The following is a 24,732-nucleotide window of genomic DNA, read 5'->3' on the forward strand; positions in this document are numbered from 1 at the left end:
TCTGATATTCACAAAATAATCCACAACAAAAGGGGAATGCATCTCTACTTAATACCATAAATATGTACTGAGATTTCTTGCTCAGGGGAGTAATACTCTTTGCACTTTTGGAGTGTATTTCTGTCCTAAAAAGCAACTCCAAAAATAGTATTATGGACTCCCTTTTCAACATTTCCATATAAAAACATGATTAGCTTGTATGCAAACACAAAAAGACCAGCCTGCAAACTCAGCCTGTACTCTGGAGCAAAGGTGAGCTGTTTCCATCATCCCTCATAATTAAGAGTTCTGTAGGCTACAGTGACACCTGTATAACTGGCAACACTGAAGATCCAACGCACCACTAACAAAAATAAAGTATGCTGCACATCAGCCAAGAGTACGCAAAAAAGTTCTCTCCACAATTTTATTCTTGTCCAGACCCATGGCCAAAGTACCCCCTGTTTCTCTCCCAAAGAATCTCTTCTCAGCAGGGCAAATGAGAACAGTCCTCAACTATGAAATAGGAGAACTACTAAAAAATACGCGCTGGATACACATGCATGCAGTGGAATCCTTACTCATGTGATCAAACTATCTACTGGGGGTGAAGTAAGAACAGAGTTAAACTGCTGTGCCAGGTCATCCATGATCAGAAAAAAGCAAGGTCCAGGCCTCTTGGGCTCATTATCCAAACTCTTTTCTCTTCTGAAAAGAATAAAGTTGAACCTCCTCCCATCACAGGAACTGACAGGGAGCCTGAATGGGTCTGGAGTCTTCCTGGATCTCTCCTTTTTGCCAGTACTGATGGGGGTGGGTAAGCACTCAAAAAGGCAATATCCAGTCTTCTGCTGAACTCTAATCACCTGAATATCAGAGCCCAGATCTTGCTTTCGAACAGTCTTGGACAATGAGTGAGCTAATTAAGGAACATGCACCACAGGTGCACTCAGGATGATATCAGGAAAGCACAACATTTGATAGGGGAAAAAAAAGCGAAAGCAAAAAAGGTTTAACTTAGCATGTTCAGGTCACTCACTGAAATGCTTCACTACAAGAAATAGGCAATAGTAGATTATTCATCATCACTCCTAGAGGTCTCTAAATGTCTGCAGTGCTGTACAGGACAGGGACCAAACCTGCTGGCACTGACACCAGCGGGAAACCTTCTACTGATGCCTGTAGCACAGAACTGGACACCTCTGATAACACATTTCTTGTTTCCAACATGAGAGAACGTCTGAAAATGGTTAAGCACTTGCAACAGTCACTGAAGTTAAGCAACGTTTCATATACTCAGCACCTCTTGGGGGTTTTGATCCTAAAACAGAAGTGGCAAACATAAGAGAAGACATCCTTCTGGGGACAAAGGCACAGGAGAAGAACATGGGAAGGATGCTTGGAAGAAACAGTTTTGAAGAGGGTTAATCCACTTTCCAGTAATGTTACCAAGAAGGTTTATTACAGAGTTGGTGCAGGTCCTTAAGGAAGGCAGTGGGCAGTTGGAAAACAACATGGGTAGGCTGTTCCAATGGACTGTAAGTCAGTAATGGACAACAACATTTTTGCATCAACCCTTGTGTCTGGTTTTAAGAGATTAGGTAAAAAGATAAGGAAAGAGTCCCTTGTAACAGGCCACCCTGGGGAAAAGCAAGCATGAGTAGTATCAGCAGACGTGATCAATGAGATGGCCCTGAAAGCACAAAGCAAGCACCATGTAGCAGATGAGGAATGGGAGCATCCATTATTTGGACAGCACTCACCTTCTAGATGGTTGCGGGAAAGATATTTGAGTCCTTCATCAAGCAGGATAACAGGCAAGGAAATTTTCAGTACAACCACCCACTGTGGCCAGCTCAGGGGGGTTACCTGGAAGATCAGCTGCAAGGTAAGAGAAGTTCATAAATTAAAAACACAAAGGAGACAGAGCTCAGAACCTAAGATTCATTTTCTGGTTATATAGCCAATCACTGGGGCAAGGAATATCTTGAGTACATAGCCAAGAAAATTCTGGATTGTGCAGAAGATGAGGCCTCCGTCCTGGTCACAATGAGAACACTATGGGACTTTGCAAAGGACAGGTGATATAATTATGCCCACTTTACATATGGGGAAAATGAGGCAAAACACAGGGGTGGTGACCTGCCCATAGCAATTCCATGACAAAAATGCCAGGGAGAGAACCCCATTCTCCTGATCACCTCACTTTCAGTCCCATATTCTAGTGAAACAACCCCGAAAAGTTCTGCTTTTGGGGAAGTCTCACTGAAACGCACAAAACCAAAAGACGGCCCCTGGAATGGTGTTATCAAAAGCACAACCCCATGACCCCACGCACTGGGCCAGTGGTATCACTTACAGGCATAGGCTTCACATAAAGAATCAAGAAGTGCAGTGCCATGGACATGATTATAGCCCCGAGAAGCCAGAGGTTCAGCCATGGTGGCATCCTCAGCAACGACTGGTTTTCAGACACACTATGAAAGCAAAGAGGAAGGTGTTGGCTCAGATAAACTGTGAAATATCCCTAATCCTTACAAGGGTAACTTGGTTCAATCAATATACCCTTTAGCTCTTCGAGTCAGTAGAAATAAAGACTTTCAAGTGAAATATATAAATACTTCAGTGGATTCACTGTGGCATGGCTGATATCACACTTTTTTCAGTGAATTCCCAATTTTATTGAACAGGTGTAAGTACAAAATCAAAATATGGTTTATCCCTGTAAGGCAAGGACCTCCAATACAAAGCTCTGATCCCATCTTGTTTAGCCCCTAAGCTACCAGGGGACCTATACGCTGGTAGAAATTTCAGTATCCTCTGATCTAAGCCAGGACCTTAGGCCTGAATTAATTTTGAACTTGAACTTGAACACCCAGCTCAGATGGGCCCAGATATTGCCAAATTGCTAAACTGGATCTTAGAGAACTACATGCATTCACACTGGTATCCCTGCAGAGAATAACACAGTCGGCGTGGATGGCTTTGCATCAAGATCTGACATTCCTGAACATACCACACCTGTTCAGAGCATTGCACATCTCAATTGTCACTAGCACAGACAGTGCCATAGTGGTTGGGTAACGAGACTCAAAGATTTCACAGTCGAATCCTTCAAAGATGGGGTTGTCTTCTGTGCATCTCATGAAGTTTCTCTGTTGGCACAAGAAACACCAAGTAAATGGTTACCTTGCAGAGCAAACTCACTTTCCTGGTGGCTGCAGGAAAGCCATGAAATGGGCAAAAATATCAGGTCCCCACGGGAATGACTCTCAACTATCAGGGGATCCATTAACCATTCCTTGGATCAGGGGGACCAATTAGCATCTGAAGCAAATCATCTTCTGGTTTGACTCCAGCCTATGACAGTACAGATCATGTAATAGCAGCTAGGTTGCCTATGGGAAATTAATGAGTGGTTTCAGTTTAGTTCCAAGTGGACATGTGCCTGTTAAAAAAAAATATCTACCATAGCAAATAGTATTAACCACAGACTTGTTGAAAGCCACAGCATGGGCAGCAAGGGCAAGATAAATGCAAACTCAGCTTACAGAAGAGAATTAATGAAGTCTGCAGAAAACTAAATTCCAACTCATCTACAGGAATCCTTGCTAGTCTTATGGATCCAAAGCCAAGAGATGAGGGCTCTATTTCTGACCCGCTGAGCAAGCTAATCTCCTCTCTGTGCTGCTCCTTCCCTTCCTGCCTTGGGTAGGTCTTGCTTGTTTTGACAGTACATGCTTTGAGGCCAGGATTGTCTCCTCCCATGATTTAGTACAGCACCTGGCACAGCAGGGCCTTGGGCTAGGTTAGAATTTTAAATGCTGATGCAACAAATATAATAGTAACCAGTCTCCACAGTAGTTACTCTGGCACTAGATGCACTAAATACATAAGAATGGCCATTTACTGGGTCAGACCATAGGTCCACCTTACCTATGTAAGATGGGTGTCACAGTGGCAGAAAGAAGAAGCTGAAAGGGACAGTGAACTGGGCATGGACAGGGGGTTTTTTTCCCCAGTGATCCTCTCTTACTTGCAGCATCTAACATTTAAGGTCTAGGAAGTTTTAATTCAGAGGCTGTATCCCTAACTCTCAAGCTCAATAGCTACAGACACCTCTTTCCTCCAAGAATCGTTGAATCTGGCTAAACTGTCAGGTTCCACATCTGGTGGCAATGAGGTCCACACTTTAAATACATGCTGTGTAAACAGGAACTTCCTTTTGTCAGTTTTAAACTTACTAATGTCATTGTGTGACCCCTAGTTTTTGCATTGTAAGAGAGAGGGAATCGTAAATCCCTATTTACTTCCTCTGCACCATTTAGTATCTTGTAAACCTTTATCATGTTCACCCCACCCCTAAAGTGTCTCTTTTCTAACCTGAATAGGCCTAGCCTCTTTAGTCTCTCCTCATATGGAAGCCCCTCCATACCACTAATCGTCCTTTGCCCTTCTCTGTGCCTTCTGTAATTATTATACAGACAACTCTCAAATCTCTTTCTTCTGTGATAACAGCTAATGTAGAGCCCATCATAGTACAGGAATAGTTCGGGTTATGTTTGCCCAGGTGCATCACTTTACACTTATCTACATTCAAGTTCATCTGTTGTTTAGTTGCCCATTTGCTCACTTGTGCCAGATCCTTCTTCAGTTCCTCAGTTTGCCTTGGTCTTTACCACTTTGAAAAATTTTGTCATCCACTCACCCCCTTTTCCACATCATTTATGAACATGTTAAACAGCACTAGCCCCAAAACAGATCCCTAGAGGACCCTACTGTTTACTTCTTTCCATCCTAAAAACTGACCATTTATACTCTGTTTTCCATTTTAAGCCAATTTCTAATCCATAAGTGTACACTCCTTGTAATCCTGTGACTACCCAACTTAGTTAAGAGCCTCTGATGGGGGACTGTATCAAAGATTTTTTGGAAGTCTGAATATACCTTGTCAATTGGATCACTCGGATCCACCTGCTTTTCGACACCCTCAGACAACTCTAGTAGGCATGATTTCCCTTGGACTCCTCCCCAGCAAGTCATGTTCATGTGCTGAACAAATTACTATTATTATTACTATTGTTTCTACTAATTTTCCAGGAACAGAAGTTGGGCTCACGGCCTATAGTTCCCTGTGTCCCCTCTAGAGCCTTTTTTAAATCTTGTAGTCACATTGGCAACCCTCCAGTCCTCTGCTACCGTGGCTGTTTTTAGTGATAGGTTGCATACTACAGTTAAGAGCTCATCAATTGCTGATCTGAGCTCCTTCCTGACCTTAAGTGAATGCCATCGGGTCCTAGTGATTTGCTAGTGTTTAGTTTATCAGTTTCCTCTATGACCCCATCGGCTGCAACCTCAATTTGTGTCAGCTCCACTGACTTGTCCCTAGCGAGGAGTGGATCTGGTGAGGGAATCTCTTTAACATCTTCCACATACAGGGTAATAACTGATTTACTTAAAGGGGCTTAAAATATCTTCTCTGCAAGGAAAGTTTTACCTCCCCCCACCTGACAAGAGTGGCGGGGATTAAATGAGTTAACTTCAATTCTTGCTGCCTTCCCTAGAATCGATCCTAGGGCTACCCCAGCGATGTGGATGGCGAGCACATCAGTGGACTTCCCACCTGGAGGACACACAAGTGATTAGAGATACCTCTTCGATTAAAAAGAGATTTCTCCTGGGATCCTACAGACTGCCAACAGTACTGTCCCATGTTAGTCCCTGTGAAGTATCTGAATTAAACACCTTGCTGGGGAAACTATAGCGGGTAATCGGAGTTCATTGCCATTTGAACTGTGTGTGTAAATGACTGTCCTCTCCCTGTTTTGACTGGGTCAAAGCCTGGGACAAATCAGCCCTAGATTAAATGACATCTGTTTTTAGCCTTACGTCTTTGGGTACAGCCCTCAGTGCTGATCAGCCAATACAAGGGAAGTGGGGAATGTCGCTCTGAAGGAGACATTTGTTTTAATACACAGTTCACCAGTGATTGGAGAATGTTTCAAAATTAATATTCCCAACACCAGCAACTGTACAACTTTGAATACTCCCTATGCCAGGAATTGTATGCTGCATGCTAAAACCATCATCTAAAAACGTCTTGCCACTCTTACCACCTATCATAGCACGGCATTGGAGCTTTTTAACCCTTTTACCTTGGGCTAATGTTTGCTGCATGACTAAACTGTGTGTTTTAGATTGCATCAACATGTACCAACTACATATCCACGTAGCTACTATGCACAAGGTCCTATATTCTCTTTCAATTCTCCAAAGTCAAAAATAACTACAATTTTTAACATTTTCTAATAAAGTTTTAAACCTGAAGGAAAAAAAAAAAAGATAGAAGGGAAGGTTGGAAAGAAGTCTTTTCTCCTTTGAAGGCTGTGGGCGATAGCCCAGTGAGATCTAAACAGAAGTGTGTTTGGAACAATAAAAAAAACCAAAAAAACAAACCCTTCCCTTCTTCACCCTCCTCACCCATAACATACCAGCTGGTAGAAGGTAACTTGTGGCCCTTCAGCATCATACAGAAACCACCAGGTAGCTGCCCCCACTGTTGCCAGGCCAACATATACTGCAACCAAAGAGAAAGCCAGTTGTGAAGCTATAAAGCACTGGATTTATCATATGCTTCCCCATTCACTGTGTTGTTCACTAGCACAATGCAGAGGGTTCTACTTTTTTTCCCCCGAGGAGAGTGGTTTTATCCCAAAGTCATGTCTCTCAGATTCACAGATGTTAGGGTTGGAAGGGACCTCAACAGAACATCAAGTCCGACCCCCTGCCTGGGCACGAAAGAGTGCTGGGGTCAGATGACCCCAGCCAGACGCCTATCTAACCTCCTCTTAAAGACCCCCAAGGTAGGGGAGAGCACCACCTCCCTTGGAAGTCCACTCCAAATTTTGGTCACCCTTACTGTGAAGAAGCTTTTCCTGATATCTAGCCTAAATCTGCTCGCTGTCAGTTTGTGACCATTGTTCCTTGCTATCCCAAGAGGCGCCCGGCTGAACAGAGCATCTCTGATTCCTTGCCGTGCCCTGCCAATGAATTTGTAGGCGGCCACAAGATCACCTCTCAGCCTTCTCTTGCAGAGGCTGAAGAGGTTCAGGTCTCTTAGTCTCTCCTTGGACAGCTTGGCCTGCAAACCCTTAACCATATGAGGGGCCCTCCTCCTCTGGACCTTCTCGAGGTTATCCACATCCTTTTAAAAGTACGGCGCCCAAAACTGGACGCAGCACTCCAACTGTGGTCTGACCAATGCTGCATAGAGGGGAAGTATCACCTCCTTGGTTCTATTTGTCATGCATCTGCTGATGCATGATAAAGTGCGGTTAGCTTTGCTAATGATTTCGTCACACTGATTATTCATCACAGAATGAAATTTCTGCTCTCAGAGCAGCAGTATCTTAGGCTACACGAACTAAAGCTCAGTGTAAATTATCTACCACAGTTTTGGCTTGATGTCCAGAAAGAGCAGACTGGGATTAATATACCCTTTTCCTGCACTGGGTCTCGGCAGGGAACGATCCTTTGGGGAGCTGCCTCTGTTGTCTGAAAGCTCCAGTCTGAAGTAAGTAATAGATCTGCTTTGGGTATTACACCTCTCTGAACTGCCAACAGGACTGTCTTCCACTGCCTGTTCTGGTGATCTCAGTGAAGACCACACTCCTGATATAAGCAGGTTTGCAGTTACTTTACACAAGCTGAAGCCATTCACAGCACTATCTGCAGCCACAGCCTCTCACCTCCGATGGCAAGGTAGCGAAAGAAAAGCCAGCCACTGATGAGAGGCTCCCTGGGGTTGCGGGGAAGTTTATCCATGATGTCTAGGTCAGGGGGGTTGAATCCCAGAGCAGTGGCAGGGAGCCCATCAGTCACCAAGTTCACCCACAACAGCTGGACTGGGATCAGAGCTTCAGGCAATCCCAGGATAGCGGTCAGGAAGATGCTTCAATTGAAAGACACATAGACATGGCTGGTTATCTGCATCCTATGGAGACATGGGAATGCACCTGGTACAACTACAGATGAATGCAAACCAAATCCCAGGGTGTAAAATGTCCCTAAGAACTGGCACAATTTAAAATCCAAATCCAGGTTTGGATTTTGCAGGATCCAAGAGATTCGGCTTTAGCCACCCAAACCCTTGGAGAGACTGAAACCCACACTTGAACTTTGCAGTTTAAGCCCACTTTGGTGGTGAGGACTCAACTTCATATACAGTTCCTTGTATGGCAAATAAGCTGCAGTATTTTTTCTAGTCAGCAGCTGAAATGATCCTGCTGAATTCTCTAGCATGAGGGATTTCCAAAGTGAATATCAGAGAAAGGGGGGTCAAGACTGCTGCAGAACATAACAATTTGTTGAAAAGGCCCTTTGTCAGGAAACTATTTGCAGTGGGCGGACCTGCGAGGGTTATAATGGAGTCTTGCTGCATCAGACATAGAAGGCTGCACATGCATCACTGGAGCTGTGTAATGATGAGCTCAGAGCAAGATAAAGGCAACCTGTCATTTAAAGACCAGCATGCTGGCCATACTATAGTATTGAATTTAACCATAAACATGTCATAAGGCTCCCTGTATTGTAGTCAAATAGAAATTACTATAACTTATGAGCTGAGATACCCTAGTGAAGCAAATGCTGGCTGGCAGCCAAGGGGGGGGGGTGTAAAACCATGGATGAAAATATCAATGCAATTTAATTGAAGCAGAAGTCACATACTCTACTGGTGCGGCTTCCAGTAGCCTCCCAAGATGCTATGCAGATTTATACCAATAGCAGGTTCAACCTGAGGGGATTTCTGAATATTGGAAAATACACTTCTGCTCTTTTACCTATCCTTTTTCATTCTATTGTCCTAGAGAGAAGTGGGAAGGACAAGCCTTACCAAACAACCTCGCCAACATTTGATGAGATAAGGTAGCGGATGAATTGCTTCATGTTGTTGTAGATGGCTCTGCCTTCCTCAACAGCAGACACTATGGTGGAAAAGTTATCATCAGATAGCACCATCTCTGCTGCTGACTTGGCCACAGCTGTACCAGACCCCATAGCAATTCCAATCTCAGCCTTCTTCAGGGCAGGGGCATCATTGACTCCATCTCCAGTCTAGACAAAGTGAGAGTGCTTTATTAAAGGACAGGCATTTTATAGAAGAAAACCCAAGCATGAGACCAAGATTTAGACAAAAGAAAGAGAGTGTCCATTTTGCATTGGAATCGCATCTGGATGACATTCTTTTGCATAAGTATTTGACGGCAGGACTTGCACCTAATGATTACTTTTTTGACCATCACGGTATAGTAATCATATAGCTGGCCTGTCTTCAGGGGCTTTTCAAACATTTGCAAAGTGCTTTATCCACAGTCAGTTTCATGGCAGCTCTATGATGTAGGCAACTATTATTACCTAGTGGTATTTTCCCAAAATGTGGGAAAATACATTTTACTCAAGATTACACATGACTTGGAAGAGCTGGGATCAGAAATCCAAATCCCTGCTCTTAACTAGTGGACCCTGCTCCAAACCTCCAGCTCAGACTACGATCTAGACCACTTCACCTTGCAGTCTCTGTTGTAGCCAAGAGGGATGGCATTCTGTTCCTAAATGACACCTATAAATGACCAACAAGAGCCAACCCAGTAGAGACACTCCAGGTACGACTCACCATAGCTGTAATCTCATCGAAAGACTGCAGGTATTCAATTATCTTGGACTTATGAGCAGGTTCAACTCGAGCAAAGCAGCGAGCTGAATAGCAGGCCTCACGCTGAGCCTCTGGGGAAAGATCGTCAAACTCCCTTCCAGTGTAGGCCTTATCAGTCACATCCTCGGTCTCTGAGAAGATCCCGATTCTCCGGCAGATGGCCACAGCTGTCCCCTTGTTGTCCCCTGTGATCATGATGACTCGGATGCCAGCTTTTCTGCACATCTCAATGGATGAAGTCACCTCCTTGCGGGGAGGGTCCAGCATCCCCACACAGCCCACAAAGGTTAGGTTAGTCTGAGGGCAAGAGAAACAGACGCACATGAACTTTCCCATGCCCCCTCCTCTCTATGGGAACGGACCCTTATTTGCTCTTCCTGCCTTTAATTCACCCCCTAAAAGGTTAAGTCTAGGAGGCTGGTAAGTTTTGCTAAGGGCCTAATCCTGTTCCAAGCAAAGTCAATGGGAAAACTCCTACCAACTCCAACAGGCGCATACACAGACCCTAAAATGTATTGTGTCTAATTTAAAATAGCTCAGTTATACTCCAGATTTGTTACCCATTGTGCAAACCTCGACTGCATAGTTCAGCTAGTTTCTACTAATTCCAGGTTTAATACATTCTGTTCAGGTTCCTATGCTGTGCTCTTCACCATACCACCTGATCACCTCCCAGGGGCACAAAGGGCCCAGGTGCTTACTGAAAATTTAGCACACACCTAGGTGCTTTGCTGAACACAAGTCTAAGCATTGCAACTAATATCTGTCATACCATCATTGCTGGCAGCTTGGGCTCAAATTTCCACTGGGGCATTTGGAAATTAGGGTGAAGACCCAGCAGGGGAAAAAAATGTAGTTGCAGTCAGCACGGTCTGTTCTTAGGAGGGACATGGATGTAAATGAGAAAGCACAGTAAATCACATAAGATGTGAAGAAAATGATTCCCAAGCTTGGAGTTAAACCTTTTATATGGGGCTGGACATCATCCTTCTTCCGCTTCTTAAGCAACTGCTCTGAAAGGACACCTGAAAGAGGAAACCCAGCAGGTGCCTACTACGTGTTTCCCAGGCCCTACCTCATGTGGTCACTTTTAATCCTCCCTTACCTCATAATTGATGAATTTGGTGGAGTCATCCAACTGTATATCCTCTTTCTTAATAGGACTGTCCCGGGTGGCCAAAGCAAGGCAGCGCAGGGTATCAATGCCCGTTCCCCACTCCCGGATTCTGGATAATATCTTCTCCTTGGTAGAAGGTGCGAGAGGAACCCGGTTGGTGCCAATGCGGACATAGTTGCAGCGTTCGATCACACTTTCAGGGGCTCCCTGTGAAGAAGAAAAGGTGGTTGTCTACACAGAGGAACTCATTCAGAGGACAGAACAAAACAGGCAGACCTGTGTACTTCTGTTCTGGAAAAGCAGAATTAGCTTAATCCACCAAATTAGGACTGCCCAACTAGTGGCCTGCAAGCTGTATGTGGCCCGTTGGCTCTTGCCTGGCTGCCCATCAGCTCTTGTCCAGCTGGAATTAATCCTCTACTCCCCCTGCCCTGGCAGCTAGATGGGGACTGGAGTGCCCAAGCTGAGCATGTGGCAAAGGAGGGCTGCCTGCAACAGGTGGTGTGCATGGCCCAACGGGAAAGGGCAGGGGGACTGCCTGCACGGTTCATGTGGCTGGGGCAGGGCAGGGCAGTGCTGAGCTGCCACTGCGGTGCATGCAGTAGGAAGAAGGGAGGAAGGTATTGCATGTGCAGTGGAGGAGAGGGGACAGTTCATGTGGTGCATGCAGCCAGGAGGGGGAAGTCTGGCTGCTTAAGTGGTAGGGGAAGAGCCACAGGGGGCCACCTGCCCACATAGCACATGGCCCCCACAGCATGGAGCCCCCAACTAGCCAAAAGTTGGACAGTTCTGCACTAAATTTTAATCAGGAATGATCCCCACATGGATGTCTTCATTACAGAGAGCCTTTCATGACAAGTCTTAAGCAAAGCACTACTGAGTGAAAATTCTCCTAGCGATCAGCTGTAGCAAATTTTAAATCAGCCAAGCTATTAATGGCATACTGTTCTCATTGCAGGCGGTGAGCACTGGACCACTGAATGTTTTGGGAAAGAGGAAAACGTTTACTGTATGTAGCAAACCCCCAAGCGTAGCTCTCCTGGAGCTGTTCCTACCATGCTGGCACTTGCAATTCAGTTTTCTTAATACCTTTGTTTCCTCTAGGTGGCATTATCCCACTAGTTTTTAAAGAAAAGTTGGCCACTAAATGCTTCCAGTTCAGCACCTGAGGAATGTGCACAGAGAATGGGTGGCTGGTAAGATGAACTCCGTTTAGGTTACTAGACTGAGGAATCCAGTTTCAAGGGGCAGGGAGGGAAATCAGCCCCATTTAACACTTACATATCTTCACAAACACTAGACCCCTACCATAGTACCAAGTTGAGAAGTGGATGGAAATATGGACTCTGGCACTTGGGTGCTCACAAGTGTCTCAATGACCAAGGAGGATGCTCTCCACTGGATTCTTAAGAGACTTGTGTTACTAAGTCACTTATGCACCTGTGACCATTCCTCCTCGTTTCAGTGAGCACTGTAAGGTAGATCTTCATAGTTCCTCTTAAGCTACAGTAAAATGTACTGTAAAAATGACACTGCTTTCCATCCAATGAGTACACTTTCATAAATCAGGCCCTGCGGGTTAAAGCCAAACCTACAGAGCCACAGCCAAGATGCTTGTGATCCTGATGGACCGGGAAAACAGAATGTACCCAAATGAACCCCAAGTAGGAAAAACAAGAGGAAATCTTCCACAAGTCCAAAGTAAGAATAGTCCTAGAGCATCTCTTGACTTCCATGGATGCATTAAAGACAAAAAAAAGCCTGAAAAAAAGTGTACTGAAATGTTGAACAATCTTTCGAATGGCAACTAGGCCCAACCAGTAAATGCAATGGGACAAATTATCTGCTGGTGCCACTGCATTGGCTGCAGTGGTGTTATATGAACAGAGAGTTTGACTTCATTTCTCATAGGTTCACCTCTTTTCCCCATTGATGTCACAGATAATGAATTCAAACTTCCCACTGAGAACTTCTCTTTTGAGCTCTCTGCACTGCTTAGGCTGTTTTGGAAATCATCTGCTGTTGCCAAGTCCCAAACTCAGGACTCTGAAGCGAGCAAAGGAGAAAGCTATTTGAAAATACTTAAAAAAAAATATATATATAATTTTTTTTCATAGGATCTAGCAGCCTCCATATAAATCATACCCCCCCACCCCATACTAGGTGCTTTCTATATTTATAGTGAGATATAGTTCCTGTCTTTACTTGCAAATGTCTGTCTATAAATTAGAGGCAGAGACAGACCAAATGACTTGTCCAAGCTCATACTACAGGTCTGTGGCAGTGTGGGGGGGCACAGAAACCAAACCCTTCCTCTCAATGGGCCAGGTTGCCTCTCCCGTTCTAATACCAGTTTGTAGAGACCTATGGTCCCGCAGCAACCACCACACAGAAATCCTGACGTTCTCATGAGCTATGAAGTCACTCTTACTCCTGATCCACAGGGGGTGCACCTACGACTCAATTTGCGCTCAAAGACTCTTTAATGATTAAGTCAATCATGAATCACCTCTCTCCCTCCTGCTTTCCCTGGTGACTTGAAAAACTCAAGGACCAGACCTGCCAGGATAACTACCTACAAAACGGTGCTGCCATAGCAATGGCTCATCAACACCTGCTGAGGGAACAGACAAGGGGCAGAAGAAAAGAAAGGAAGGAAAGCCCAGCTGTTAGTGTTGGCTTGGGAGACAAGACCTCCATTTCCTACTTGGCCATTTGTCAGGCTAAATCTGTTAGAGCGTGAAGAATTTAAAGGGAATAACAGGGTAGTAAACCGACTGCGAAAGATGGCAGATTAACAGAGAGAAGGGGAGAGCCAGCAAGGTGTTGCAGCTGGAGGCAGCAGAGCCTGACAGAGATTCTCTACATTAGCTGCCAACAACTTTCAAATCAAGAGAGATCCATGAAGGGAAGTAGAAAGCAGCTTGAGAACAAAGCTGTGTGATATAGGCATTCAATTGCTCCCAGCATGGAGACTGCGCCTAGATTCATCAAGTAGTGAACAAAAAGGGAAAAGGCAATGAATATGGAAGGCAACTGAAGTGGTATGTACAGGAGTGGAGGTGATGTGCACTGAAAGTTCATGGACAGTGCTAGCTACATGAGAAAGGCCATGTCTGCATACAATTGCTTTCCTTGAAAACAAGAGAGGTGATAATTACACTGAAGTTGCCTTGTGATCCCAGCTGGTGAGGTCAAACCAGGAGCCCTTAATGGTGGCACCTGTATTCCCCAATGGGACTGGGAGACTACTGGAATAGTGGGACTTTTTACCTGCCTTTTCTTAGCCAATGCATGTCTTTCCTTCCTGTCAGCAAGCTGACTGCCATTAAGGTATTTGGATGCAGTGAAGCTTTCCCCCCCCACAGCGGGACACTTGTAGTAATCCATCCCGACTTCAGCTGGACTGTTACTGCAGTACGGCAAAGATTCCTCCACACCCAACTATATCAGTTTGCTAATAAGGCCAAGCCTCCAGGCCACTAGGGAAGGAGCTAAGGGAAGGTAATGAGATGCACATTTTTCTACAAGGTTGAGCCTGGGAGAATAAATGTCTCTGATAACCCAAAATGCCAAATAACCTACCACAAGCAACCGAAAGGGGAAGTGAGGCTGCTTTCCTGCACTGAAAGTAGACTTTTGAAGCCGTGTCTTTTTGCTCTTGAGCGACCTAGTCCATTTATACTGCACTTGTGGGGAACTCCGCTCCCAAGGATGTCCTGAAGTCCATTAAGACCTCAGTAACTCTCAGTGTAGTGTATCTTCCATTTGAAGACCAAACATATGTGCATGCACACACACACACAGAGCAGCCATTTAGGAAATACCAGTATTGAAAGAAATGAAGTTGCAATTTCTCTCAGAGACAAGTGTTATTGCTACTCTCTGAGTATATTAAAAGCCATATCTTGCTTTCAGCTTCATAAAGAGGCATGGAAAGAAGAATGTTATTACTATGTATAATATTAGCTTTCAGTCAGGATGGGGACACTTCAAACATCATCACAATAGTGTCCCAGGGAGGATGCTAGCTCCTTGCCTCCCTTGCTCAGTATGTAAAATAGTCAAACTCCCTCATGAAGCTTCCTGCTTTGGGTGAGGCAGTCTGTCCCCATTACCTTGACAAACATCTTGCTGCCAGTAGAGTTGTGGCCAGAACTGACAGGTGTGCAATAGACGGACATGGACTTGCGATCACGGGAAAACTCCAGGGTGTATTCTTTCTTCATCAGCTGCTTGATTACCTGTAGAGAGAGACGTGCGGAGTGCTGTGAGGAGCAGTTACCTTTAACAAATGTGGATGAAGAGACTAGCAATAGCCAGACCCCTCTTGATTTCATGCAACTGGCCTGATTAGTCAACATGTTGTATGAATGGGAGGTGGGGGGGAATAAATGCAGAAGCTGGTGTGGTTCTGTAATAGTGACAATAAGAAAAACAAAGGGGACTTTCACTTTGAGCTAATTTTAGCTACCTGCAAGCTGAAACTGCATCCAGGTGTTTTCACCTTTATGCTCAAGATCCAATGGCACAGGAACCTACTCGGTAATTAGTAGCAAACAAACAGATGGACCATCAACTCTCATCTTTTAAAACTACTTCCCACACTAAGGCAGACTCGGTCCTCAGCAGGACCAGCCCCTGCATTTCAAAACATTCTACCAGCTCCGGTATGAACTGGCGGATACAACAAATACCTTAAATTTCAAGCCAGACCATTATTGCCAAGATCAGTTTTTCAGCTTCTGCTATTATGGTGACAGTAGCTCAACATGCACGTGCACTTGTGTGTGCACACTAGCCCAGATCACCACATCAGCTATTGTCCACTGGCTTGTATTTAATACCTGGTTCTATGTGCCAATGAGTCTGAAATCCCAAAGAGCCCATTTTATTTGTGTCACAGGCTCCTACAGATTGTAAGGCTGGGCCATTCAGAAAGAAAAAAAGCAGTGGTGTTTAAGTCCTTCCAAACCATTACTCTGTCCAACTGCAGCTACCATAGTACTGGGGGGCATGGGAAGAATAGTGTTCTCCCATTTACACTGTACAATATAATCATGATATCTAGGGCTTGATCCAAACACACTGAAGCCCCCAGTTCTATTCACTGATGTCAATAGGTTCTGAGTTAGGCTCTTAAATACTTTTTTTCCCCTCCCATCGCATACCACACATCTCCGCAGATGCCTTGGGCTACACATTTTCCAATTCGGCTTAGTGAAGGACAGGTTTTGCCACTGTCCTGAAAACTTGGCATGCAGCCTGTGTCTGCTTAGCAATTAAAATCATTCAGACCAGTAGCACCTTGCAAGAAATAAGCCAAGAGAATGAATTGGACTGGAAAGCATGTCTGATGAGAGACTTAAGGTTGTTTATCTATTTAACTTATCCAAACAGAGTGAAAGGTGACTTGACCACAGTCCCTCTGTACCTACATGAAGAACAGGAGTTTGACCATAGAGGGCTCTTCAATTCTGATGGCAAACAAGAGTCAATAGGTGGAAACTGAAGCTAGACAAATTCAATCTTAAAACAAAGGCATTAACTGTTGACAGTGAGCATCATTAGCCAGCAGAAATAACTTCCACTGTAGGAATTGTCCAGTTAGGTCTGAAATTCTCTCTCCAAGAGATGCTCTAGTTCAAACAGGAATTAATTGAGGGAAGTCCGATAGCATCTCTTATACAGGTGGTTAAATTAGAAGTGCTTACACAGGTGACATTTTTTGCATGACTGGGCCCCTGAAAGTGCTCTATAGTCACGACTAACACGAGCCTGGCTGCAGAGTGCTTTTAAAATGGCCAATCACGTGAAAAATGAACCCTTGTAAAGTGAAGTAACTAGATTAAGGTGCTCTAAAGCAGGGTGCCTTAGGGAACTTGTGTTCCCTCCAGCATTAGTTTTTTTGTATGGGGATGGGGCTGTCAACAAGGCAAGGAGGTGAAAGGAAAGGGAGAAGTTGGCAGCACTGTGCTGGCTGCTCCCTCCCCCCTCTTCCCTCCCCACTGACAGCCCTGGAGCTGGAGGGGGTGAGGGGCTAGGGAGAGGGGCAGTTCAGCAGCTTCCTTGGAGGCTGCTGGAGTGCCCCTGCTTGCTGGCCAGAGCTGGTGCAGACAGGCTCCAGCCTGCCCCGGCCCACAGGTGAACATAAATTGCGCGTGGGGGAAGCAGGGAGTCTCTAATTCATGGCACTTTATGTAAAGTGCCATGAGTTAGAGTGGGGCCCTGAATGTCTGTAGGAACCCTAGCCTAGATGATCAAGGTGGTCCCTTCTTGCCTTATATTCTACAAATCTAAATTTTTGGGGAATCAAGGCATCTAAATGCCCTTGATGTCTTTGCAAAGCTCAGTTCTACTGTACAGCCTAAGACACTATTTTCAGGAGTAACTAGCAGGTCAATCTGGGACATCTGGTAGGTGGATAGTTGCTTCAGCACTTTCTAGCAAGCAAGTACTAGTCACATTTTGACATCCAGAATGACTAGAAGTTTTCTTAACATGTTGGGATTTCACTTCTCCTAAGGGCCCGGGGGGTCAGAAAACATGATCCCATCTCTAGCAGTAACTCTGGGAGAATAAGTACTGTATGGATCTAAGCAACCTTTCAAACTTATTTCATCCTTTCCTTACTCCAGCCCTAAAAGAACCACACAGAGTGTCCATTCATGCTACTTACAGAATTGCAGGCGTTGGCTCTTTCCACCTTAGAGAGGTTGCCGATATCAGTGTTGAAGACATTCATCTTTTCCACCAGGCAGGTCAGGGCTGTTTCAGTTGCTTCTCCCACTTTCTCATAGACTTTCTTTGACTGACCAGAAAGAAAGGAACACAAACTTCCAATTTCAAATTTCAAAGAAAATAGTGAGCTTCATACCCTTAGTGTCCTAAACTTGAGAATTATGTTATTTACTCCAATACCTTCCATGTTACGATAGCATAAGACACGGTCCAGAAATTTCTGGACCATCACAGCTACAACATGACACTTGCTCTACTATTATTTACCTTATCATTTGTGAGGTTCCAAGAGCATCATTTTCACTCCAAGGCAGTGGTGGGCAAAAAACAGCCCACAGTGGGTCCCCTTGGTCCTGCCGTTGCACATCTTGCAGCCCCCTGGGCACGCAGCAAGGCTGGGGTAGCTCTGCAGCTAAACTGTCTTCCTAGGCAGCCCAGGCAGCAGCAGCTCCTTCCAGCTGTCACCCCACAGGACCAGCAGGGACCCGCATGTGTAGCCCCAGCCTGGCACGCCTCATGTCTACTCCAGATTCACCCATCCAGGCTCAGCAGTGGTGGCTGCTAGGCAGAAACTGTTGCTTGGCATGGGGGAAATGTGGCCCATTCCCCTCGCCGCTGCCGGGCAGTTCTTGGTGCAGCTGCCTGGAGTCCATGCCACACCAGGCTGCTCCGCTGCCTCCAGACTGTCCAGTGGGGCGGTGGTGACAGTGCAGAGCAGCCCAGGCAGCAATGACGCAGGGCAGCCCAGCACAGTGCAGGGTCCAGCCAGTTGCACCAAGACCTGCCCAGCAGCAGCGAGAGGAAGGTGCTGCTTTTCCTCCGTACTGAGCAACAGTTTCTGCCTGTCGGCCACTGCTGCTGCCGCTGCTGAGCCTGGACGGGAAGCCAAGAGCAGCTGTGGGGCACGCTGGGCTGGGGCTGTCCGTGTGGGTCCCTGCAGGGCTAGGGCCAGTGGTGGCAGCCAAAAGGAGTCACCCCAGCCCTGCTGTGTGCCCAAGGGGCAGCAGGACACACCATGGCCAGGCAGTACAGAGCAGGTGCGGGGTGTGCTGGTGCTAAGTGCTGTTGACGGTGGTGGGGAGGCACTGCAGGGTGCATGGGGGTCTCCCATGCATATCCCACCATATGCAGCCCTCAACAGCTCACTAAAACTCATTGACCGGCCCACAAGTAGAAATAATTGCCCGTCCCTGCTCTAAGGCAATGCTGCAGTCACATCAAGAGACTGTGTTAAATGTTGAAGACCGTACTAAACAAGCTAAACTACTGCTCAAGTTCAGAATACCCTGCTGTATTGTCTGCACCACAAAAACTTTTCTGTAAGGGTCACGAGTACAATCCCAGGGAATAATTTTCAAGCACAAACACAGCTCAATTTGTGTCTGAAGAACCTGTGCCCTCAAATCTGTCACAGGGATAATTCTCCGCCTCTGATTTGTACCTATAATTATGCATGGATTCAAAGGAAGGTATAAAGATGCAGGAGCAGTCTGCATCCATAAAAAAACCACTCTTCTACAGTCCATCTCGATGCTAAAAGGAATACCTGTACAGCACAGAGAAGCCTGTCTGTGCTCAGTGCCTTTATAAGACTGTAAATGAGATACAAGATGTGACACACTCTACATTAACATTTTGACCCACACCAAGTAAGTAAGGACCTACCAAAATTGTGGCAGAAGTGTGCTGCATGGCGGCTCCTTTAATACTGGAATTTGTCCTCAGGCGTTCCCCTGCCACTGATTGGCAGAGGGGCCTCGCCGCTCACTCCTGATCAGCGGGGAGGTGAAAACTGTGGTTTAAAATATGGCACAGTTTTTGCCTCCTGCCACCAATTGGCCCAAGGGCCCCACGGCCTTGCTGCGTGTTACTGACATGCTGGGAAAAATCCCAAGATTTAAGGTGCCGCTGTGCAGCACACTTCTGCCATGATTTTGGTACGTCCCTACTGATAAGCAATGGGCACAAAGGGCACCTATACACATACACTGAGGCTGCTCGGACACGCTGTAGTTACAGTGCGTCAGAGCGGACTCAATCAATCGAGTCTGCTGAAGCGCGGCAATCACCACACTCCAGCAGACTCCAGAGTCATATGCATCACCATCCGACGAGCTTTAGTTAAAGCACCTCCACTGACGTTTTTCAGTGCGGGGCCATTGAGACATGCGATGCTCTGGGCCCTTTAATTAAAGCCCCCCTTCCCCCCAAGCACTTGTATAAGTACACAAAGTAGCTATGGGCTCAAAAATAACTAGTCCATGCCACTGCTCTATGATCTGTTTTACGCTGGGGATGGAGCATGTTGTTGGGCTGTGCTGTAAGGAACATCTTACAGTTTTACTAAGTTCATTTGGTACAACAAATATGATAATGATCCAGCCCGCTCACCTCATTATAATCCAAAGAGGAGTCATTGCAGAGAGCGCAGATAGTGGCTAATTCCACCAGACCGTCATACTGGCCACAACGAACAGGTTTTTCATCCTTCAGGCTGCAATTAAAACAAACCACTATAATAACAGTATCCTCACAATTTAACAAGTTACAGTAACACTTGAGATGGGCAATGCTGTGAAAACGCAGAGCCTGCAACAGGGGACTGGCAGTTACAAAGCTAAAGCACAGGGCTGGGATCTTCCTGATTTTACCGCAAAGGTATAGGTGCAATCAAGGGGAATTTGTGCCATACTGCTGAAAAATGGGAGCAGGCCACAGCCAAATGGATTCCCCATATGATCCACTACAAAAGGGGACCAATGAAGGTTACAACGAAGGCCCTAAACCACCTGGTTTTTGTTTACAGTCTTTTCCACTGATTCCAGTGGGCTTTGGACCAGACCTAGATTAGAAAAAATGAAAAGGTTGGTGCTAAAATGGAGAGTTGGAGAAAGACAAGGTAAAGGCAGCAGAAAACAGGATTAGGGACATTGTCAAGGAGTTTTAAGATTTCTGCATGTATGCAGCAGAGCCCAAGACTGAAAAGAAAGTCCTCCCATTCCAACCCCAAGCAATTTCTCAAGTTCCCTACAGCAGAACAGTGCACGGAGAAACATTTAAGGACAGATGACAAGTATCAAGACTGCTCTCAATTAGCTGTTCCTAAGCAAGAAACAAGCTGTACCCTTTGACGGGACATTAATAAATGGCTTTGCCTAGATGCAGCTGCAATGCAGCAGCATTTTGGCTAATTAAAGAAACACCAAGGGCTCCAAACTACATTAAGGGTGTGGTGTGGGAAGGTTTTTATAATCAGAATGTGTGGAGAGTTAAATATTCTTACGTTCTGTCCAAACAGCTTTGCATCCCAATTATAAAACTTGAATTTGTAGGATGTCTGGTATACCAAAAGAACCCCTTGTGGTTCACAAATTCCATATACAGGAGCAACCTTATGCATTCCTGAAGAGCAGCTGTGGCGCTTTATCCAGACATAACTGTACTACCCAGCTGTTTGAGATGGGAAGTGCAGAACTTCATGAAGCAGAGCAAGTTTAAATGGGCAGAACGTGGCCAAACATATTAGAGTTCAACCTGCACCCAGAGAGCTGGTGCCAAGCGTTCATGAGGAGAGGTAACATGGTCTACTGAGCAGGACAGGAGACTGGCAGACAGGAGGACACCTCTATTCTGTTCTTAGTTCTGCCATTTGCATGCTGTGTCAACTTGAATGAGTGATCTCCTGTCCCCATGTCTTTCTTCCCCTCCTGTACCGTCATATCTACTTAAGCAGATCAGGGTAGAACTGTCCCTTGAGAGGCGTATGTGCACCTCCCATCTACACGGGGCCTTGGATCTTGGTGCAAACAGAAAAATCTGACCACACGGAGATGATACAAGATCATGCGGAAAATAAGATAATGTTTCCATCAAAATGGATGCAGCAGGCTGGTTTTGCCAACTCAAACAAAGAAGGGAAAAAAAGCAGGAAAGTAACAGAGCAAACACTCCTTCGTGTCTTTTCTCCAACTGATCGCTGCAGAAATGCCAGTCTCTGTCAGTCAGGTCTGACAGATCTTCAGGGTGATCTCACCTATACCGGAGACTCCTTATTGTCTTCAGAGAACCTGTGGTGAAGAGCTGGTGTCCTGTTTGACAGGCAGATAGCATTTTATCCCATTTTTATTCCCCCCTTTTTTTTTTAAAAAAAAACCTGTCACGAGCAGCACTGTCCTTACTTCTTTGTTGCGACTGACTTGCCACAAAACCTTAGACTGATCATCCATTTGTGTCTATTCCCTCCTCCATAAAATGGAGTCAAATAGCAGCTATCACAAAACAACTGTCACGAAGTATAGTTCATTAATAGTCAGAATATTCTAAAAATCAATCACTGAAAGGCGCTGCAATAGAAAAGGCTCATTCTGTTAGATCCAACGTTAATCCAAGTTTCTGTGATGAGATGATCAGCAAGGATTCCAGCTAGTTATCATTTCGAGGGGGAGAGGTACTATTAGGTGGGATCTAGAGAGAGAACCAATTCATTCTGTGTGGGGCAGCAAGCTTGCATCGGAAGGAAAGAGCTTGCAGATGCTCCCTATTGGGAAACAAGGAACAGAGCGACTATTAGGACCCTAAATTTCTTCACGGTATTTAATAGCCAGTGACCAGGAGCAAGAGTCAAACGCAACAACAGAAATACATTCGTTATGGCCCTGAACAATTACCATTTAAGGAACCAAATGCCACTTCTCGTTTGAGCCAAGCTGCTGCATTATGGTTAAAGGACGGAGGCAGTCTTCAGGGGAAACAGGCAAGTGATTCTAACTCAAGCAGAGGTAACTGCAGGTTAGGGCTGTGTAAGCTCAGCTGGTCATCCCTTAGCTGGAAAAATAATTTGTCAGATATTCATTAGTATCAGTTTATTCCACTGCTGCTTCCCAATGGAAAGAACATGCTGGAGCCCTTGTTAGAGCTCAAGAGTGGAAAGCAGGAAAGAGCCAAGAAAGTTTGAAGAATCTGTTTGCATAGCGACAAAAAGATATGCAGTTTAGACACCGTCCGCAGACTGGCCAGAGGCTGCGATTCCCAGTCAGATGGACGAGGGATTGCCCTACTCTCGTAAAGTTTTAGGAAGTGAATACGGGGGACGACGGGATGACTTGTTGAGGCTTAAAAGATTTCTTAAACAGTTGAAGACAATTTAATATTCAAACAGTCATATCGCAGCAGACTTGCTGATACACCTAGGACAGGCCACGTGCCCTCTCTGCCTCCCTGTTCACCATTTGTACAATGAGGACACTCGCTCTCCTTTGTAAGGTTCTTTGTGACGAATAAGCGAGAACAGCTGTGGGAATTAAACAAGTGAACTCCAACCTCAAAAATACATGCATGTCTAAAAGTACTCGATCTGAAACCCACCACAGCAACTTGTCCTCAGACAGCGATTAAACATTTTCCCAAGTGACTTCAGCTCTTGTTTTTACTTCTCACAAAAACTTCTGTACATCATGGAAGCTCCTGGTAGGAAACCACGTTCTTAGAAGCAGGATTGATTGCTCCCTTATGTGGGAGGAAGGCTGACTAAGGGCTTGGGCTCAAGAGAGCTGGGTTCAGATCCTGGCTCTGCCACAGATTCCCTGTGGACTTTGGGCAAGACACTTACTCTGTGCCTTTACATGCTCCCCATCTGTCAGGCTTCCTTTCTCCAATTCTCCTGCCTGCTTAGATTGCAAGCTCTTTGGGATAGGGACTGTTTCTAGTTGTATATCCACAGCAATCACTGCTGATAAGGCTCTAGTCTCAGCTAGGGCCTTTAGAGACTACTAGAATACAAATAATTAATACTTGTTTTCTCCTGCACAGAGTGAAGTGGGTTGATGTGCTAAAGTTTTATGAACACTTGTAAAGTAATCCAATAAAAATGCACTTGGATTTATCTACATTTATCTTACCAAATGTAGATAGAACAGATGGCTACCCATGGAAAAAGTGAATTACCTTACATCCTTCTAAGTTGCTTCTTACTATGGACTACATATGGCAAACTAAACCTTTTCACTGATTTTTTTTTTCTCTTCTGAAGAGCTGCAGGCATTTAAGACTGATTGGAGAGAAGATTCAGGCCCATGTGTCCGATTGCTCTGACACAGGAAAGACCAGAGTGGTCCATCTCTAAAGAAAGTCATTATGAACAGGTTGAAGATTGGAATCCAAGAGTCATTTTAGCAACAGAAAGATTTAGAACAACATTTTGGAAGTATTTTTAGGAGGTACGGAAGAGATTGTCATGTTTCTGCAGACAACACACAGAACATCCAAAAAAGCATATAAATCAGCATGGCGCACACAACAAGAGAAAACCTCATAGCACCAACCCTGTGTTTGGTTAGAAAGCTGATGCTCAAAGGATTCAATTCCAGACAGTGCAAGGAGGGAAGAGGTGGATTTTGTGCATTAAATTAAGATTTTATTAATGGAACCGGGGGGGGAGGGGGGGGGTTCCCCAACTAACAGCAAAAACAAGCTGGGAAGAAAGTGCTAAAAAAAGACAAAAACAAAAGGACAGCATTCACCCCAAAGGGCTGCTTCCCATTAGAGGGTCTGGGCATGGCCAGGTCCCTGAAACCTAAAATAGGTCTTGCAATTTAAGAGGTTAATAGCTATGCAAGATCAGGCTCTCAGGGGGCATCATCAGCACAGCCTCTTTGAAGTTCATCAAGCTACACTGATTTGTACCAGATGAGGTCCTGGATCATTTTTTCATGAAGATTTCAATCCAAGAATCTTGGTTGCTTTATAGATATTAATGAACTCAACCTGCCAGCCTAGAATGAGTTATTGTCATTTTACAGAGAAGGGAAAAAGACAGTTTAAGGCGACTTGCTTGTGGTTGTGGAGTAAAATTCCCCAGGACGGAACATCTGGTTCCCACTCTGGTACTTTAACCACCTCTGTGCCTTTCCTAAGTTCCTAAATTTATCTCCTGCTTTACCCACTTCTCATTTAATACAGACTGCCCCCAAATACACCAAATGCCTTCCCTAAGGAGCGAGTAGGTTCCCAAACACACACTTGGGGATCCCCTCCAGATTAGGTCCAAGAAAGAGATTTCCTTAGGAAGCCCTGCTCAGGTTTTACACTAAACAAGCTGCAGTAGGACAGGTCTACTGGGAGTCTGGTGAACTCTGTGCAAGTTCCCCTCCCAGAACATGGGGTATTACCCTCCCCTGCTGAAACG

At 45.3% G+C, this 24,732-nt stretch overlaps 1 protein-coding gene across 3 annotated transcripts in view; it reads right to left on the bottom strand.

Moving 5' to 3' along the window:
* Positions 1 to 24,732, bottom strand: part of ATP2A3 (ATPase sarcoplasmic/endoplasmic reticulum Ca2+ transporting 3) — a 101,567-nt gene that overhangs the window by 13,606 nt on the left and 63,229 nt on the right. For all 3 annotated transcript variants that reach the window (XM_006029152.3, XM_025210616.1, XM_025210615.1), the window contains 11 exons: positions 19,941 to 20,043; positions 17,488 to 17,619; positions 14,927 to 15,052; positions 10,797 to 11,015; positions 9,653 to 9,988; positions 8,873 to 9,093; positions 7,728 to 7,930; positions 6,471 to 6,556; positions 3,001 to 3,134; positions 2,339 to 2,456; positions 1,743 to 1,860 (listed from right to left, as the gene is read on the bottom strand). In XM_006029152.3, the coding sequence (XP_006029214.1) occupies positions 1,743 to 1,860; positions 2,339 to 2,456; positions 3,001 to 3,134; positions 6,471 to 6,556; positions 7,728 to 7,930; positions 8,873 to 9,093; positions 9,653 to 9,988; positions 10,797 to 11,015; positions 14,927 to 15,052; positions 17,488 to 17,619; positions 19,941 to 20,043 (1,796 nt within the window). The remainder of the gene's footprint in view (positions 1 to 1,742; positions 1,861 to 2,338; positions 2,457 to 3,000; positions 3,135 to 6,470; positions 6,557 to 7,727; positions 7,931 to 8,872; positions 9,094 to 9,652; positions 9,989 to 10,796; positions 11,016 to 14,926; positions 15,053 to 17,487; positions 17,620 to 19,940; positions 20,044 to 24,732) is intronic.

Source organism: Alligator sinensis, unplaced genomic scaffold, assembly GCF_000455745.1.
Source record: "Alligator sinensis unplaced genomic scaffold, ASM45574v1 scaffold419_1, whole genome shotgun sequence".
Lineage (NCBI taxonomy): Eukaryota > Metazoa > Chordata > Crocodylia > Alligatoridae > Alligator > Alligator sinensis.